This window comes from Nicotiana sylvestris, chromosome 5, assembly GCF_000393655.2.
Source record: "Nicotiana sylvestris chromosome 5, ASM39365v2, whole genome shotgun sequence".
NCBI classification, from domain to species: Eukaryota; Viridiplantae; Streptophyta; class Magnoliopsida; order Solanales; family Solanaceae; genus Nicotiana; species Nicotiana sylvestris.
In genome coordinates this window covers 178,785,072-178,802,045 of record NC_091061.1, presented here as the reverse complement: position 1 = coordinate 178,802,045, position 16,974 = coordinate 178,785,072, and the positions used below count along the sequence as shown (strand labels likewise).

The 16,974-nt window shown below is 35.9% G+C and overlaps 2 protein-coding genes across 9 annotated transcripts; both read left to right on the top strand.

Moving 5' to 3' along the window:
* The first annotated feature begins 796 nt into the window (after window positions 1-796).
* On the top strand, window positions 797-4,983 carry LOC104224415 (F-box/FBD/LRR-repeat protein At1g13570-like). The gene is made up of 4 exons (XM_009776063.2): window positions 797-911; window positions 3,384-4,166; window positions 4,263-4,409; window positions 4,523-4,983. The coding sequence occupies exons 2-4, from the start codon at window positions 3,399-3,401 to the stop codon at window positions 4,799-4,801; spliced, it is 1,194 nt and encodes a 397-aa protein (XP_009774365.1). The 5' UTR covers window positions 797-911; window positions 3,384-3,398; the 3' UTR covers window positions 4,802-4,983.
* An 8,163-nt stretch (window positions 4,984-13,146) lies between these two features.
* LOC104214026 (F-box/FBD/LRR-repeat protein At1g13570-like) lies at window positions 13,147-16,702 on the top strand. Of its 8 annotated transcripts, none has more exons than XM_070145708.1 (5): window positions 13,147-13,441; window positions 13,704-13,745; window positions 14,475-15,317; window positions 15,415-15,579; window positions 16,167-16,702. In XM_070145708.1, exons 3-5 carry the CDS (start codon window positions 14,496-14,498, stop codon window positions 16,506-16,508), a joined length of 1,329 nt encoding a protein of 442 aa, XP_070001809.1. In that variant the 5' UTR covers window positions 13,147-13,441; window positions 13,704-13,745; window positions 14,475-14,495; the 3' UTR covers window positions 16,509-16,702. The 8 variants fall into 8 exon arrangements, 6 of the variants coding, with proteins under 6 accessions (XP_070001809.1, XP_009762252.1, XP_009762195.1 ...); XM_009763950.2 differs by having other exon boundaries at window positions 13,147-13,457; XM_009763893.2 differs by having other exon boundaries at window positions 13,147-13,457; window positions 13,704-13,786.
* The last annotated feature ends 272 nt before the right edge of the window (window positions 16,703-16,974 follow it).

Below are 16,974 nucleotides of genomic sequence, written 5' to 3'. Positions count from 1 at the left end.
TCATATGACGCAATTCAAAGACACGTTTTAAACGACGTTCAATTTTCTCTAAAAATAATTGAATAAAAGCGGTTGAAAGCTAAAATTGGCACATAAGTTCAACATGTATTAAATTCAGATAAATAAGCTGAATATGACAGTTGAGCAACCGTGCTAGAACCACAGAATTCGGGAATGCCTAACACCTTCTCCCGGGTTAACAGAATTCCTTACTCGGATTTCTGGTTCGCGGACTGTTAAACAGAGTCATATTTTCCTCGATTCGGGATTCAATCGGTGACTTGGGACACCATAAATCTCCCAAGTGGCGACTCTGAATTTCTTAAAATAAATCCCGTTTCGATTGTCCTTTAATTAGAAAAACTTCCTTTACATATACCCTTTTTCCGGGGTGTAGGTGAAAAAGGAGGTGTGACAGTTATAACAAGAAGCAAGAAAGAGCTCGTGGATCAAACGCTGCAAATTCCTCCACAAGTTTCAAGCTTCAAGCTTCAAGTTCAAGAAATCAAGTGCAAGTTCAAGAACGAAGAACAGATCAAGGTCAAATTCAAGATGAAGCTCAAAGGCCCTTGAATTTATCTACTATTGGAAGGAAGAATCAGAGCATTCATAGAGATTGTAACACTCAAATATTCTAAATAAAATACTACGATTGTTGCGATATTTTTCGGTCTTGATTTTATTTTCTCGACACTAATTTATTGTCTGCACATGCATTATTTTATCTAATGCTATTCTACCAAACCACCCCTTAAATAACATAAAATACAGTACAAATGCTAACAACCATCGAAACAAGCCGTTAACAGCTCAAGCAGCACACAAGTAGGTGCATAAGGGTTTCTGACAACAACCCAAAGAGTAAAGGCACATTCCATCCTTTTGGAATTTCCATTATCAGCAATCTTCTTGTAAGTTTAAATTGTGCTTCCATCATTTATTTATTTTTGTGTTTTATCATTTATTCCCTTTTGAATGAACTTCAATAATAAGTCTGTTATGTTCTGTTTCAATACTATGTTTTAATTTTTAGTTTCGTTTTGGGCGTTTGTGTATGTGTTCTTTAATAGTGACTTCTTAATGTAGTTTTATTTAAAAGCATAAGAATCCATTGACGTTTCTCTCACAAAAAAGGAAACTGGGGAAAAAGATCCTTCAATCTGGTTAATTGGAAAATAAAACTGTAAGGGGTTGTTTGGTTGGTGAACAAGTTATTTTGGGATTAATAATATAACAACAACAACGACCTAGTGTATTCCCACAATTGGGGTCTGGGAGACTAAAATTTATACAGCCTTATTCCTATCCTATTCCTGCCCTGAACGGGTAGAGAGGTTGTTTCCGATAGGCCCACAACTAAGAAAAAGATGAAAGAAGCACTGATAGTAAGTAATAACAGTACAAGATATTTAGAAAACTAAGACTACGATACCAAAATAAAAGATGAAAGAAGCACTGATAACAAGTAATACTGGATTATAATGATGGGATTATAATATTGGATTAAGAATGGCGTGATTATTTAGTGGATATACTTTTATTGTTAGATGTTTGGTTCATTTGACTGAAAATGGGATATAAAAAGTATAATATAAAACATGTGTTTGCTTTAAACTAGAAAAAGTGGAATAAACTTTTATTTTCAATTTTAGCTTTGGCTTTCTTTAAGGACTTTAGGAGAAGAGTTTTGAAGAATGACAGACGTGTCATTTTGGTGTTTAATTCCTGCATTATTAATCGTGGCATTTTTCTCCCACTTGGAGTGGAGATAAAAATAATACCCCAATGGTATATAAACAATTCAGGGATTGCTAATCCCTATATCAAAAATCCTACCGAACGTGGGATAAATTAATCTTGAAATCATAACAGATTATAATCCGTTATCCCTCAGACCAAACGACCTCTAATAGATAAGAAGGATAGAGGTACCAGAGTTAGAAATGTAAGGTTTCAAAATATCTGTCCCAATGAAATGGTTATGGAGGTTCTGTAATGAGTGATAAACGGAAGCAAAGTAATTAGAAAGAAGTAGGAGGAGAACCATGAGGTCTTCGGTAGTGTGTAATGAGTGATAATTATGGAAGCAAAGTAATTAGAAAGAAGTAGGAGGAGAACCATGACGTCTCACGTTCAATACTACCGAAGACGAAAACATTAGGTGATTTCTTCCGATCTACCCAAGTCTTGGTGGGTAGAGCCGTAGAGCTACCTGGTACCAGTGATTTCTTCAAGAGTTGCAGTTTACATCACACAGGATAATATGGAAGGAACAAAGATGTGTATTTTCCAGTGAAGTCTGCATACAAATCTTTTATATCAGGAAAGTCAACAACAATAAATATGGCCATGCAAAAGGATATGAAAAAAAAGCACCTTACAAGGTTAAATGCTTCTTTTGGTTAGTGTCTAGAGAGGCTTGCTTGACCCAACACAGTTTACAATGAAGGGGATTGATAATTTGCAACAGGTATGTAATGTGCGAAGAAGATTAGGAAGATGTAGAACACTTATTCATCCACAGTTAAGTCACAGCTCAGTTTCGGGGCATGTTCTTGAATCTTCTAGAAGTAAATGGCGCTTGCCAGAATCTTCTAAAGGATTGATGTAGTGTTGGAGTAGAAGAATTTATTCTAGAAAATGTGACATAGAGAGTCCCCCACCCCCACCACTAAAACAGTGGTGCCCTAGCGAGTTTGAGGGCTTCAACTATTCCACAGGCACTTGTAACTACATCCATTATGGTTTAGTAAATGGAAAGAAATTACCTAAAGCTAGATTTGAACCTTATTCTCTCATGGTTTTCATCCCACTTCATTGGCCGCTATGCCATACCCTTGGAAGTTGGGTGCGATATAGGGGGTGGGGGGGGGGGATAGGCTGGTAAGCATTGGATTGTTTTGAAGTTAGGTATTGGTGTAAATTATTTAAAGTATTTTTCCTTTCTATATCAAATGGAAGCGAATCGTTTATGGTGCAAGGGACTCCTCGCGGTGTGCAATTTAATTGAACTAATTCTACTTTAATTTTCACCAATCGCCACCGAACCTAGTAATAATACATTGTGTCTAATTTATGTCCTACCAACCAAGAACTAACTTAGAGTGAAACTTCGCAAATACTGGACATATATCTTTCCTTGCCGTGTAGCTATAGATGTCCGTTGAGAAGTTTATTAGAGGCAAAAGATGATGTGTTTCTCGTATGTAATGTTTTTGATTTTCTCTTTCCAATAACAAATCTGTATATTCCCTTGGATTCATGAAGTATTTATGGAAGGTATTCTTGCTCTAAAGAATGCCATTCATCAGAGTGTTCTCTATGTACTAAATGCAGATAATTTGTAGATTACTTACCTTTGTGTTCTTGTTTATTTTCTGCAGTCCTATCGGTGTTGTATGATGCCACCTAAGCACAAAAAACATAGTTGTGAAAGTTTACCTACCAATCTCCCTGAGAATGTTATCAATGCCATTCTGATGCGTTTGCCTTTGCGTGATGCTGTGAGGACAAGCATCTTATCGAAGCAATGGAGGTATAAGTGGTGCAGACTTCCACAGCTGACACTTGATGATAAAATTTGGAAGACGACAAATAACTTGCTATCCCCTTCTATTAAGTTTACAAACATTATGTACAACATTTTGACCCTTCATTCAGGACCGATTACTAAGTTTACCCTTTCCATGTCTGAACTGAAAAAGTATCCTAAGATTGACAGCTTGATATATTTCCTCTCTAGGAACGGCATTGAACATCTTGTTGTTCAATTTTCAGAGTGGAACCTATACAAATTGCCTTCGTCATTTTTCACGTGTTCCCAATTGAGGCATTTGACCCTCCAGAATTGTCTAATATGTCCTCCACCGGCCTTCAAAGGATTCAATATGTTAATTAGCCTGGAACTGTGTCATGTCTCAGTTTCTTCCATATCACTGGAAAGTTTAATCTCTTCTAGCCCGTACCTTGAGAATTTAGTGTTGAAAATCTCAGATACTTTAAGCCACATTCAAATTAAAGCCCCCTTAAAATATGTTCCTCATCTTACTAAACTCTCTCTTATGTATGGTGAATCTTATGAAGATTCAGAAAAATGTGATCTTGACAAATTTCTTCAGTCATTTCCTGTTCTTGAGCATCTGCACTTGGAATATGGAAGTTCCCAGGTAAATGTTGCTTCAAAACTTCATTGTAATGTATTCTCATTAAATGTACCATCTTACGGGCTTCTGTGTCATCCTGATTTTTAATTTTATTTGTAGTTCTTGGTTGCTGATGTACCAAGACGGCTTTCCTCTGCTCTTAACCATCTCAAACATCTTTATGTATCTGTGGATGAATTAGATGATATTTCCTGTGCTCTTTGCTTGATACGAAGTGCCCCATATTTACAAACTCTCGAAGTGAAGGTTATTAGTGATGTTTATAGTTTTCATTTTCTTTTGTATGCGCTATTCATATGTAATGACGACTTCCTTATTTTCGTACTCATTAGATCTTCAATCTTTATAATCTTTCTTAGGTATCTATGGATGAATCGGATAATGAAGTTGATGAAGTTTCAGCAAGCTTCTCGGATGTGACGTTGAATCACCTTAGGACTGTCAAGGTTGAAGGAATAACATGCACAATGCTTGAAATGCAGCTCGTCAAGCTTCTATTGGCCAATGCTCCGATGCTGGTGAGAATGCTAATTGAGCCTGGTCCGTATTATGCATATACAGAGGCAAAGATACTCGCAGAGTTCACAAAATATCAGCGAGCATCACCTAAAGCCGAAATAGTTGTACGTGACTATTAACATTTAAGAGATACAATGCATTTTTGATAAGTGTCTTACTTATTCCATGATCGTCTTAATGATTGAACCAAAGCCCTGGGTTTCATCCAGAGGCGGATCCAGGATTTGAGGCTTATGGGTTCCTACCGTAATTTTAGATTAATATGCAATAATAACTGGGTTCACAGTTAGATATTTACAAATATTTAGTGAATTTCTTAATATAAATACAGGATCTACGCAAAAATTACTGGGTTCCCGAGAACCCGTATTGTATGCTCTAGCTGCGCCCCTGGTTTCATCTCTTTTTCGATGAGTAGCTTACTTATAAATGCAAAGTTGATCCAGACAATTCCATAGAATTTTTTCACGCTTTTGGTATGAACACAAGTGCTTTTTTTTCATCTCCTTGTGCCGAGGGTCTTTCGGAAACAGCCTCTCTGCCCTCGGGGTGGGGGTAAAGGTTGAGGACAAACTACCCTCCCCAAACCCCACGTATGAAATTATACTGGGTTGTTGTTGTTGTTGGTATGAACAAGTATTTTAAGGTATAATTTCTATAAAAGATTTTCACTTTAAGGTAAAATTATAGTTCCATAATGTATAAATGAGAAAGAATCAGTAGCGAAATAAAAGTCTGTTCCGCCTCTTCTTCACATGTGAGGTATAGGTGCGAAGCTACACTCCGGTAAGGGTATTGACCACATTTCGTCATGTAATTTTGACCATCTTTTGTTGGAAAATTATATTGTGCAAATGATTTTAAAGGTATATAATATATATATATATATATTTCGCAATCCGCTAGGCAAGCGCCTAGGGCTAGTTTTTTATTAATAAAAAGAAAAAAAAAATACAACAATTAGGAATAGTACAAATAAGGGGGACAATAGCACCGGTATTGTTACCCATATGCCTTGGCTATATAATCACTCATCTGCGCCTCACAAAGTCTATGGCAGCCTCATGTAGAGGATTCATGGTGCAGCTGCCTGCAAAGTCTCACGAGGGCATATAATCTTATAGCCGTGTGGATAATTTCCAAAGGCATAGGACCAAGGTAACACAAACCGGGCTAGACCTTATCTTACTAATCCTATTGAGGCGTAAAATAGCCTCACCTACTAGCATGCATGTAAAAAATAAGAACTGGAGAGTACCAAATATTCAATGATCATCACAGAGTTTATAACATACTCTGTGATGATATTACAAATGAGTATACTAACATAATGGTAGAATAAAATAAAGAAGGAATTAAATTGTTGTCCCTTCTTGCCCAAACTTGTAAATTCTTCAATTTGTAATTCTTTGTCATCACTGTCCCAGCTCTTCAAAATGTCTTCAAAAATCATGACTTCTTTTTTGAACGGTTTGACCTCGTTGAGGTAGTTGGGGAAGCCTTCTTTTGTTTGGCAACTCTCATTGGAGGTCGCCTAACATTTAAAAAATCACTGACCTTCTCGTCCCAACTATTTTTCCTTGTATGTGCTTTCATTATTTTGCCGCTATGCATAGGAGATAAATCACCTTGTTTTGCTGCATGTGCACGGCATTCTTTCAAAACAACATCTTCTTCTTCTTCCTCATACATATCTCTATCCACATTCACAGGATGCGGATAGTTGTCGACGAGGTCCTGTGTCATCAAAACATTTCCTTGTTGTGTATTTGCCAAAGCTGTCGTGTTGTGATGTTGCTTTATGACTTGCATTTTATTCCTGTTTTTACTCACATTTCCTGTACTAACAATTTGCATTGAACTTACTGAGTTTCGATGTGTAGAGTCTGCCAATGCATCAAGCAGTTTTCTATCTTCCTCAGAAATCATAGGAGTATTGGATTCCTGTTGTTTCTGTCCAGCATTTGAGCTCATTATTGCAGTACTTGGTATGCTTTCAAGTTATTGTTGTTGTCCAGTCATATTGCTTACAGTAATGTCCTGTTGTTCTCTTGAATTTGATGAAAGGACTGCTGCTCTTGATGTGTTCCCTATTTGCTGCTGCTGTTGGAATGGAGTGTTAGCATTCTGCAGTTGTTGTCCAGATTCAAAGCTAGCCAAATATTCCTGTTGCCTCTGTTGTATTATAGCTGGTTTGGTTGTCACCACATATTGCTGGCCAGATTCAGTAACACCTCCAGCTGCAGTGTTTGCAATGAGTTGTTGCTGCTGCCCAGATTCAGTAACAACTCCAGCTACATTGTTTCGAGCGTTCGCATCATTTTGTTGCATTGCATCCAAAAGCTGTCTCTCCTCTACTGAAAAAGTTGTGGAGGTTGTCACAAGTTGCTAATGTCCAGTATTTAGTGTTACTGTTGCTCCTCGATCATCAGTAGGAATTGTAGCTGAGGGGTTTGGATTAAGCTGCTTCTGCTCTACATCAAGAATTGGGTTGGTTTCAACTATTTGCTGCTGTCCAGTTATCACTGCTGCTGCTGTTCGATCATTAGCAACTGGAACTACCTGCTTTGTTTGTGTTGCTGCAGCTTGCTTTGAGCTTCCAGCTGGAGAATTTCTGGGCAGAAAAACTGAAGCATAAACGTTCAGTTTGCTTTTGGAAGTTGCTGCTCCTTCAGGTTTTGAAAATGGTCTTGAGTCAATCTCTTCACCTGCACTATAATGATCTTCTTTCTTGTCTGCCTCTTCCGATGAGTATCCAATAAAGCCATCTCCCCAATATTCTTCATCATCCTCCTCACGTTGGTCACGCCAAAACTTGTAATTAATAGCCGTTTCCCTCACCTTGGCTTGTATAACATCATTATTGTTTCCAGTTGCTAGCATTAACTGTCCAGATTCACCCTCAAACTCCCCAAAGGATTCCACTGATTGAGAGGGAACATCAAATACGGAGGTATTCAAGGTGACCAAGGGTTGTTTAACCAAAGTAGACTTCAACATCATTTCATTCTGTGTATATTTAATTATTTGTTCTACATTAGGGTTGGAGAAATATAGAGTAGGTGCATTGGAAATGTGTGCTTGAATACCAATTAGTTCAGCCCCCAACCTGTTTTTTGAATCCTTATGTCGAACACCTAACTTTTTTCTAAAATCAACACTGCCTGGGCCATCTTGTTCATTGTTGGCTATTGGAACAATTTGTTTGCGCGTCCCACTTTCATTTACTCCTGTTGCAACAGTTTCTGAATCTCCAGCAGCAATAAGAATTTCGAATGAATTTGAGCTGGAACCATTGCCGAGGTCATTTCGTCGAAAATCTTGGGTCTGATTTTTTGGTGAAACCTCCTTCTTTGAAGGGGATTTTCTACCTGTTACGACCTTCCAAACTCCCTCCTTTTTGTTCATATATCCTCTCTTACTATCCTCAAACACCTTCCTAGTACTATTTTCCATTAACAAACTCTTTTTCCCAATTTTGTTATTCCCTAAAATCTGGGCAGCTACTGCTCTGTCAGAGATTTGCCCTGTATATTTTTTTTGTTGCTCACCTTCAGCATTATTTTGTGAATTAGCCTTAACACCATCTTTAACACCTGAAGGCATTGATCCCATATCCATATTACCAGTTCCTGCAACATGCTGATCTCCTGCTGCTCTATCCATTGCTTTATTCACATGAGGTGCATTACCTATAGCTCGATCTGCAGCAGCTTTCAATGCACCAACAGTAGCTAGATACATTCGTGCAAATATAGTAGAGGCAGGGACATCTCTAGAGGGTTTAGGAGGTCCCTTGTCCAACTTCAACACCTCTTCTATAGGATTTTCCTTTGCCTCTTGATCCCTCGGTTGCACAGCTCTCTTGGCATTAAGGTAATCCCTGGCATCACCAGCTAATTTGTCAAGATTGCCCAAGCCTTCCACTACATCTCCTCCAGCAGCAGTTTCCTTACCATCCTCGATCCTCCTACGGCATGAGTTTTCATCATGCCCATGGTGCTTACAACAAGTACAGTATTCTGGTAGATTGTCAAACACTATCTGCTGATAATGTTCCACAATTCTCCCAGAATTCTTGTCTATTTATTCGAACTCTCTTAGGATGTTTGTTTAATAAATTAATCAAGACTTTAACCCTTGCTGTACTTGGTCTTGTTCGATCTTGAGTCGCTTTATCAATTGCAAGAGGTTTCCCTACTGCTGAAGCTATAGACAATAAAGATTTCTTTGCGAAAAAATTTGCAGGCAAATCAGGCAAAGAAATCCATGCCACAGCTCTTGAAGTTTCTTCACGAGGATTGAATCCTAACATCCATGGAAACGTCCTAACGAAAAATTCATCTCCCTTCGCCTTAACATACCCAGTAGATCTTTACAAAACCTGAACATAATCTTCAAAGAGATCAAAACGTACCAAGATATGACGAAATTCTAGCTGTCCAACGTTGCAATAACCTTTGACGTTGAATTGTTTCAGAATTAACTGTCGTAACTCTTGAATATCTGGTTTGCCATATGAAAATTTGAGAATTACTGCCTGATGCAGTCCTTCTTCGATGGTGAAAGTGTTCACCTCTTCGACTGTGAATTCTACAGTTGGTTCTCCATGAACCATATGGACAGGAGTTAACTCCAGTTTTGACGAGGTTGCAGCAGATTTCGTTTTTTGAATCAATGCATCATAGGATTGTTTTGGCATCATGTTTGGATTTGTTTCATTAGTATTTTGATTTGTCTCTCCCACAGCCAAAGGCTGGGGAGAGCTCGCAGCATCCATGGCTGCCTCAATTCTCGTCAAAACATCTGATGAAGAACTGAATTTCTGGAAATTCTCGATGCTACAGTGCACGCGAAAAAAGAAATTAAGATCTAGAACAATTGGCTATGACTTTGACTATGAAACCAATTGGGGATTGTGCGCAAAGAGTAGGAGGTTCTTTTGACACCAATCTTGTAATTTTCCACTGCGGGACGACGGAGTTATGATCCGGTGAATAGTGACAGCGTCACTATTCACAGTCTTCCTAGAGAGAAGGTAGAGTGGATTTTGTGGTTAGTTTTCATGCTTAGGTTAACATCATCATCTAGAATTTTTTTTAGCCTAGCTTCTCCGTTGTTTGCTGCTATATAATATATATTTACACCTTTTGTCGGAGTTTATTATTATTTTTTTTTATAGTTTGAACACCCGTGAAATATTTTTTGTTTCGCTGGTGAGGTATATGCGATTGTTTGGCAGAAGTTTAATTAGAAGGAATGCAATATATTGGGGCGATGAGTTGCAATGCATTACACAACATGCTTGTAGAAAATGTCCTAAAGCTGATGTTTTTTTTAAAATATCTGTACATACATTTTCAATTTTGGTAATGAGGTTTAATAATTATCAAAAAGTTGGTGTGGTAAAAAAGAGAGATTTGAGAGATTTTTTATTTTTTTATATCTCCAACTTATTCACTAGAAAAGAGAATATTATTTTGTCGAATGAAGGTATTTTTTTGTGGTCGAGCTTTGGACGCAACAACTAGTTCGGAGTTCTTTGAGTCATACGACATTGTCAAGCTATTGTGTCATGAACGTGACAAGTTAAGAGTATTGTTGATGGACCGGTAAATTAAAATTCTACCGCAACAACCCTGAATCTCCTTAAAGAGAGCGAGATATTCGCGCTTCAACCTGAAGAATATTTATTTGATTTTCTTCATTTTATTTTTTTACTGTACTTTGTTGTATTTTTCCAACAATATTCATGGTGTAATGTTAGTAAAAATAGCATGGTATAGCCAGTTTTTGGACCGGTCATTCAAAAATAGCCAGCGTTTACGAAGTCAATGAAAAATAGCTACTATTTTGTTGCAATAGAGACCGGTCCAGCATAATATACTGAAGTTCGGTGCACCTGTGTATGAACTCCAACATATTATACTGGACCGATATATTTTGCTGACTCCAGTATAATATACTAGAGACTGGAGCACCGGCGCTCCAAACTCTACTATATTATACTGGACAATTATACTTGTTGGAACTCCAGTATATTATGCTGGAGTTCTAGTGTACTTATGCTGGAACTCCATCATATTATGGTGGAGTTCCAGCATACTTATTCTGGAACTCCAGTATAGTATGTTGGAGTATGCTTGGAACTCCAGTATAATATACTGGCGTATTTTCCGGGTTTTGAACAGTGTTTTCGCTCAGATTTATCTTTACATAAAAAGTGGCTAAATTTCGATTACTTTTAAAACTGGAATATTTTTAAACGATCAGTTGTAAATCTGGCTATTTTTGAATTTCTCCCGTAATGTTACGGTTGTTGTGTTTGGTGTAAGAGAAGATATTTTTCTACTAATAAAGGGTCAAAATTGCCTTGAACTCTACTAAATAATCCAAAATTGACCTTAGGTACGTGAGTGTTTTAGAGCCGCTTAGCCATCAAATTGTTTTTTAACTTTTTTTCCGAAATTAGTGTTTGACCATAAAAGTTTTAATTTTCACTTGAAAATGAATTTTAGATTTTTTCGAAAATTTTAAAAACTCCAAAAAGTTGTTTTTTAAAATTTTCATTCACATCACTTACAAAAATTCAAAAACAACCTAAGATTATATTCATGTTCAAAAAACGACTCTAATTTTTAAATATCATTTTTACTTGATTTTTTTTTATTTACCTTTTTCGGAATTTTACCATTCTTATGTCCAAATGCCCACTTAGAGCCTGTTTAGAAAGTCACCATGAAATTGGATTTGGGTGTAATTACACAGTTTTGACATGTTTGTCTGACTAAGTAACTACTCCCTCCGGTCCAAAATAAGTGATTTTTTGAATGTTTTTACACAGATTAAGAAATCCATCTTTTAGCATTAATTAGCAATAGAATTGACCATATTAACCTTTACTATCTCACATAAACACTCCTAACACATATTCCAATACTATTTACTCTAAGGACAATGTAGGAAAAAAATAATTAATTCATTCTTGAAATCTGGAAAAATCACTTATTTTGGACCACAAGAAAAAGGCCATAAAATCACTTATTTTGGACCGGAGGGAGTACCTGGTTAGCATGTAATTGAGTGTAATTGAGAGGGTGTAATTATACTATACAATTCTCAAGGGGGAGCTGACAATTGTTGGTAATTACAATTACATGGTGTAATTACAAGGTTATTTTTTGAATATCTTTTCTTTTCTTTATGATTTGACTTTTATTTCTATTTTTTTCTTTTTAATTTTCTTAAGTTTTTAAATTCTTTTTTAAGTATTAGTTTTACAATATTTTTTTTATTTCCTTATTCTCATTTTCGAACCTCACGTGTTTCTATATAATTTCTCATATTTTTTTATTTTTTTTATTACATTTAGCCATGTTATTATTCTAATTTTTCTAAAAAGGTATACCCCGTAATCTTAGAAAGAATAAGTCATTCATAAACTTGACTTATAATGAGTGATATCATTAAAGTTGAACTTTATTATTGGATGAGGTTACGTGCAAACTTAACTGTGGTATAATGATAGATTACTTTTTAATATTTAAATAATATTCTCATTTTTTAACCTTTATTTTTTGTGATTCCATGTAGTTGCTCGTATTTTTTATTTTATTATTATTTTCTTCATTTAGCATAGTTGTGCTGTAATTTTAGTTTTGAAACCACTCCTCCTAGTATTAGAAGTAATGCATCATTAATAAACTTAGCATATAGTGATTGATGTGATTAAAATAGAATCTCATTGTTGAATGAGGTTATAAAATTATGTTTTCCTTTACTTTTGAATTATATTTACTTAAACTACATTGAAAATTATTTTAGATTATATTGTAATTTTACAAAAGAGTATTATGTTAATTTTTTCTGAATTTTGAATTTTATGTTATATTTCCACTTTTATTTTATTTTCTTTAAAAGTATTCACTTATTAATTCAAATGTAAGCCATTCATTTTTCAGTTAAGGTTGATAGATTACTTTTTCCTAAAATATTTGAGTAGTGTTATGGTATTATATTTATAAATATTATCCATGATGTTCTTACAAAATATGTACTTTTAGTTCTTACAATTGATTAAAGTAAAATATTATTAATTTGAAATATATATATATATATATATATCATTTACTTTTATAATATTAGTTACAAATATATAATTAGTAATTAATATATTGTCAAGAAACAATATCTATCTTAAATGTAAAATTTACTATTATTTATAAAGGCTTATATTTGTTAAATCTTAGCTTTTAATTTTTATTTTTAATAATTAATTTTATATTTAAAATTTAATCTAACTGTATGATTATATTTATGCAACCATACAGTACATCTGTAATTAGACTGTCATTACATTATGACAATCAAATAGGTCATTGTAATTATAATACTATATAATTATTAAATTGTATAATTATTACCCTAATAATTATACTCAATTCCAATTACCATGTGACTTTCCAAACAAACCCTTAGTATTTGGAGGTCGATGTGGAGCTCCGGCGAGTGGTGGGTGATCAAGAAGGATTGGTGATGGAGTTCCAGCAAATTTAACATATAATTTCTTTATAACGACAAGGGTAGATCTGACAATAACCATTAATGGAGGACAAATTTGAACCATTTGCAAAGTTCAGGGCCAATTTGTACCTTTGCCCTTTAAATAAATCCTCTTTCTCTTTGAATTGGCGATGAACCCTAAAGAGTTGAAAGGTCAAATTGAAGTGTCCAGAACAGTTGAAGATTTGACATTATCGGTATTCCTACGTCTTGGTACGCTTCAAAATGTACAACCCCCCCCCCCCCCGGGCTCTAAATAATTGCTTAAAATGTAAATACCTCTTTTTAATTGGTGTTTATTGCAATTATAGGTTCTTCAGCTTAATTTAGAAAAAAAAGACCAAATCTTGGAAATTATTCTGGTTTTTATGCTTTGACATTTATTTCTGTTCTTTGCATTTTTCCTTTTGAACCCAAAAATGTATTTTTGAATTATTGATAGAAGGTTCTTCTTGACAGGGAATTGTGGCGGTCGATCATTAAGGTTGTAGGTTAGAGAAGGTTGTGAGCATTTCAACAGCTCACTAAAGTGAGACTAGCCAGTTATGATTTAGTCTTAGGATACAGGGCTTTATCTGCCGGATATTATTATATCTTCCGTCTTTTTCGTACTTCCTGCAGGGCTTTATTTTATGTTATTTTATGTTATTTTATTATGAGTCTATTGATAGTACTAATATATCGTATCTTGTCGCTTTCTTGAGCCGAGTGTCTCCTGAAAACAACCTCCGTGCCCCTTGGGGTAAGGTTAAGGTCTGCGTACATATTACCCTCCCCAGACCCTACTTGTGGGATTATACTGGGTTGTTGTTGTTGTTCTTCTTCTTGTCGTGAGAATGCAATTAATGGATATTAAGCTATGTTAAATATCCAGTAGAGGTGTTAGAAATTCTAATAGCCACTCTGTTAGCCTGATATGGGTATCTCAAGGCAAATAAGATGTAACAGCCCAGCCCGATAGTGATATTATCCGCTTTAGGTCTAGGCCCTCATGGGTTTAAAATGCGTCACCAGGGTCTAAGACTTGTCTACTTATATACCTAACATCTCTCCCATGTTTTGTCGATGTGGGATTCGCCTAGGGTGTCACATTGGAATATCCGTATACATTGATACTAGAGGAGATAGTTGACTGAATTCAACTCGAATGCACCTTTATTTCTTTTGTTGGTTTGACAATGTGAATAGTTTGGAGATTCCTTACTTTGTATTATTGCTTATTTTCTATAGGTTCTTGGTGATTATTCTTATATGATGCCTCCTAAAGGAAGAAAGAATCGTCGAAGTTTAGGTCCTGACGTCATTAGCAACCTTCCTGATAATGTAATCGATGTCATTCTGATGCGTTTGCCTTGTAAAGATGCTGTGAGAACAAGCATCTTATCAAAAAAATGGAGGTATCACTGGTGTAGACTTACAAAGTTGAAGCTTGATGAATCTCTTTGGAAAACAAAAAAGGATAAACTATCCCCTACAGTTAAATTTACAAAGATTATATATCAAATTTTGACCCTTCATGAAGGACCCATTAATAAGTTCAAGCTCGACGTTGTTGATTCGAAAAGATGTCCTACGATTGACAACTTCATATATTTCCTCTCGAGGAATGACATTCAACATCTTGTTCTTCACTTTCCATGGCAAAAGATATACAAAATGCCTTCTTCACTTTTTGAATGTTCGCAGCTTAGGCATTTGACTCTTCATGATTGCTCAATACATCCTCCATCAGCCTTTAAAGGATTTTCAAGTTTAGTTAGCCTGGAATTGTGTAGGGTCACAATTTCTTTTGAGTTGCTCGAAAGTTTAATAAATCATTGCCCGTTGCTTGAGCGGTTGGTGTTGCAAGTCTCAGAAATTTTAAACATAATTGAGATTAATGCCCCCATGCTGAAATCCTTTGATTTCACAGGCAGTATAAGTTCTCTCTGTCTAAAGAATGTCCCTCTTCTGACAAAAGCATCTCTGCACTTATATCAAGGTTCTTCTGTGGAAGCAGAGAACTTTTATCTTGCAAAATTTTTCGAGTCTTGCTTTGCTCTCGAGCACGTCAGCTTGTACTTTGGTGACAAGGTAGATGTTGCTTTATGATTTCATTGTTATGCACGTATTAACACATCGAACTTCTTTTGGGCTGAGTCATCTTGAATTTTGATATTCTTTTTCTTAGTTTGATTATGCATGTGCAGATCAAGCACCAACAAGGCTTCCCTTTGATCATAATCGTGTCAAGCATTTTTACGTGCCTTATATGAATCCGAGGGAATCATATAAGTTGTCATATTATCTTTGCTTGATAAGAAGCTTCTCATACTTGGAGTCATTCGAAACTGAGGTTCTTAGTGCTTTGACTCTTTTCTCTCTTTCTTATTTTTAGTGGCTTTTTCTTCATACTTTTAGACAAGAGGGGTTGCTCTGGTGGTAAGCAATCCCCACTTCCAACTGAGAGGTTGTGAGTTTGAGTCACCCCAAGAGCAAAGGTGGGGAGTTTTTGGAGGGAAGGATGCCGATGGTCTATTTGGAAACAGCCTCTCTACCTTTGGTAGGGGTAAGGTCTGCGTACACACTACCCTCCCAGACCCCACTAGTGAGATTATACTGGGTTGTTGTTGTTTCTTCATACTTTGTAGATCCTCAATTACTGTTATTACTTGTGATCAGTACTTCTTTCATCTCATCCTTTGCTATCTTGGATTTAGTTTTCTAAATATCTTGTATTGTTATTACTTGCTATCAGTGCTTCTTCATCTTTTCTTTAGTCGAGGGTCTTCTGGAAATAGTCTGTCTGCCCCTTCCCGGGTAGGAATAAGGCTGCGTACATCCTACCCTTTCCAGACCCTACTTGTGGGAATACACTGAGACGTTGTTGTTGTTCTTAGATCCTCAATAACCTGGGAGTTGACTTCTTTTTATGTTTCTTAGGTTCTTAATCTACATGATGCTGGTGTTGTAGAATCGCTTGAACTCGAACGTTTCTCGGATGTGATATTTAATCACCTCAAGGAAGTTAAGCTAAAAATCTTTTCAGGAATGACACATGAAATGCAGCTTATCAAGCTTTTCTTAGCCAAGTCCCCAGTGTTGGTAAGAGTGCTAATTGATCCATCGTACCTATGTATCAAAAATCTCATATCTCTTGACAGAAGATCAGAAATATTCGCCGAGTTCTCAAACTTTTTCCGTGCATCACCTAAAGCAGAAGTAGTCTACATGTATTTGGATAACCAAACAAGTAGATTTAATCAGATCGTGAACTTCGACTGAAATGTTTTGGAAGTTACAATTGAACAGATTGCAACAAATGTTGATGTAGTAGTATAACACTGTGTTTTGCCTTGTCGTAATAGGGATGAATATCTGTTTGCCAACATGAGCATTTTTGGATGGATGTTTGAAGTGGTTTGTTCTGTGTAATAACATTGTCATCATATGTTAAGGATTTATACATTTAGTTGCCTGCTCATGAATGATTTATGGAATGTGACATACACATGAATTGATACAGGGGTAGTATTATTCAATATTTCTTTTAACGACAAAGGGCCAAATATACCCATATACTTTCGAAAATGGTCTAAGAATACCCCTTGTTATACTATTGGATTATTTATACCCCTGTTGTCATACTTTGAAACAAAAATATCCTTATTGTGGATGGAGTGCCACGTGGTAGGACAACATTAAAACGACTGATTTCTTTTTTTACCCGATCTGTTTTAGAAAAACCCAC

Excerpts from the sequence above, each read along its gene's own strand:
- LOC104214026 (XM_070145708.1), top strand. The coding sequence starts at position 14,496 with ATGATGCCTCCTAAAGGAAGAAAGAATCGTCGAAGTTTAGGTCCTGAC. Across the intron at positions 15,318-15,414 it reads GCTTGTACTTTGGTGACAAG|TTTGATTATGCATGTGCAGA; the intron begins GTAGATGTTGCT and ends TCTTTTTCTTAG. Across the intron at positions 15,580-16,166 it reads TGGAGTCATTCGAAACTGAG|GTTCTTAATCTACATGATGC; the intron begins GTTCTTAGTGCT and ends TATGTTTCTTAG.
- LOC104224415 (XM_009776063.2), top strand. The coding sequence starts at position 3,399 with ATGATGCCACCTAAGCACAAAAAACATAGTTGTGAAAGTTTACCTACC. Across the intron at positions 4,167-4,262 it reads TGGAATATGGAAGTTCCCAG|TTCTTGGTTGCTGATGTACC; the intron begins GTAAATGTTGCT and ends TTTTATTTGTAG. Across the intron at positions 4,410-4,522 it reads TACAAACTCTCGAAGTGAAG|GTATCTATGGATGAATCGGA; the intron begins GTTATTAGTGAT and ends AATCTTTCTTAG.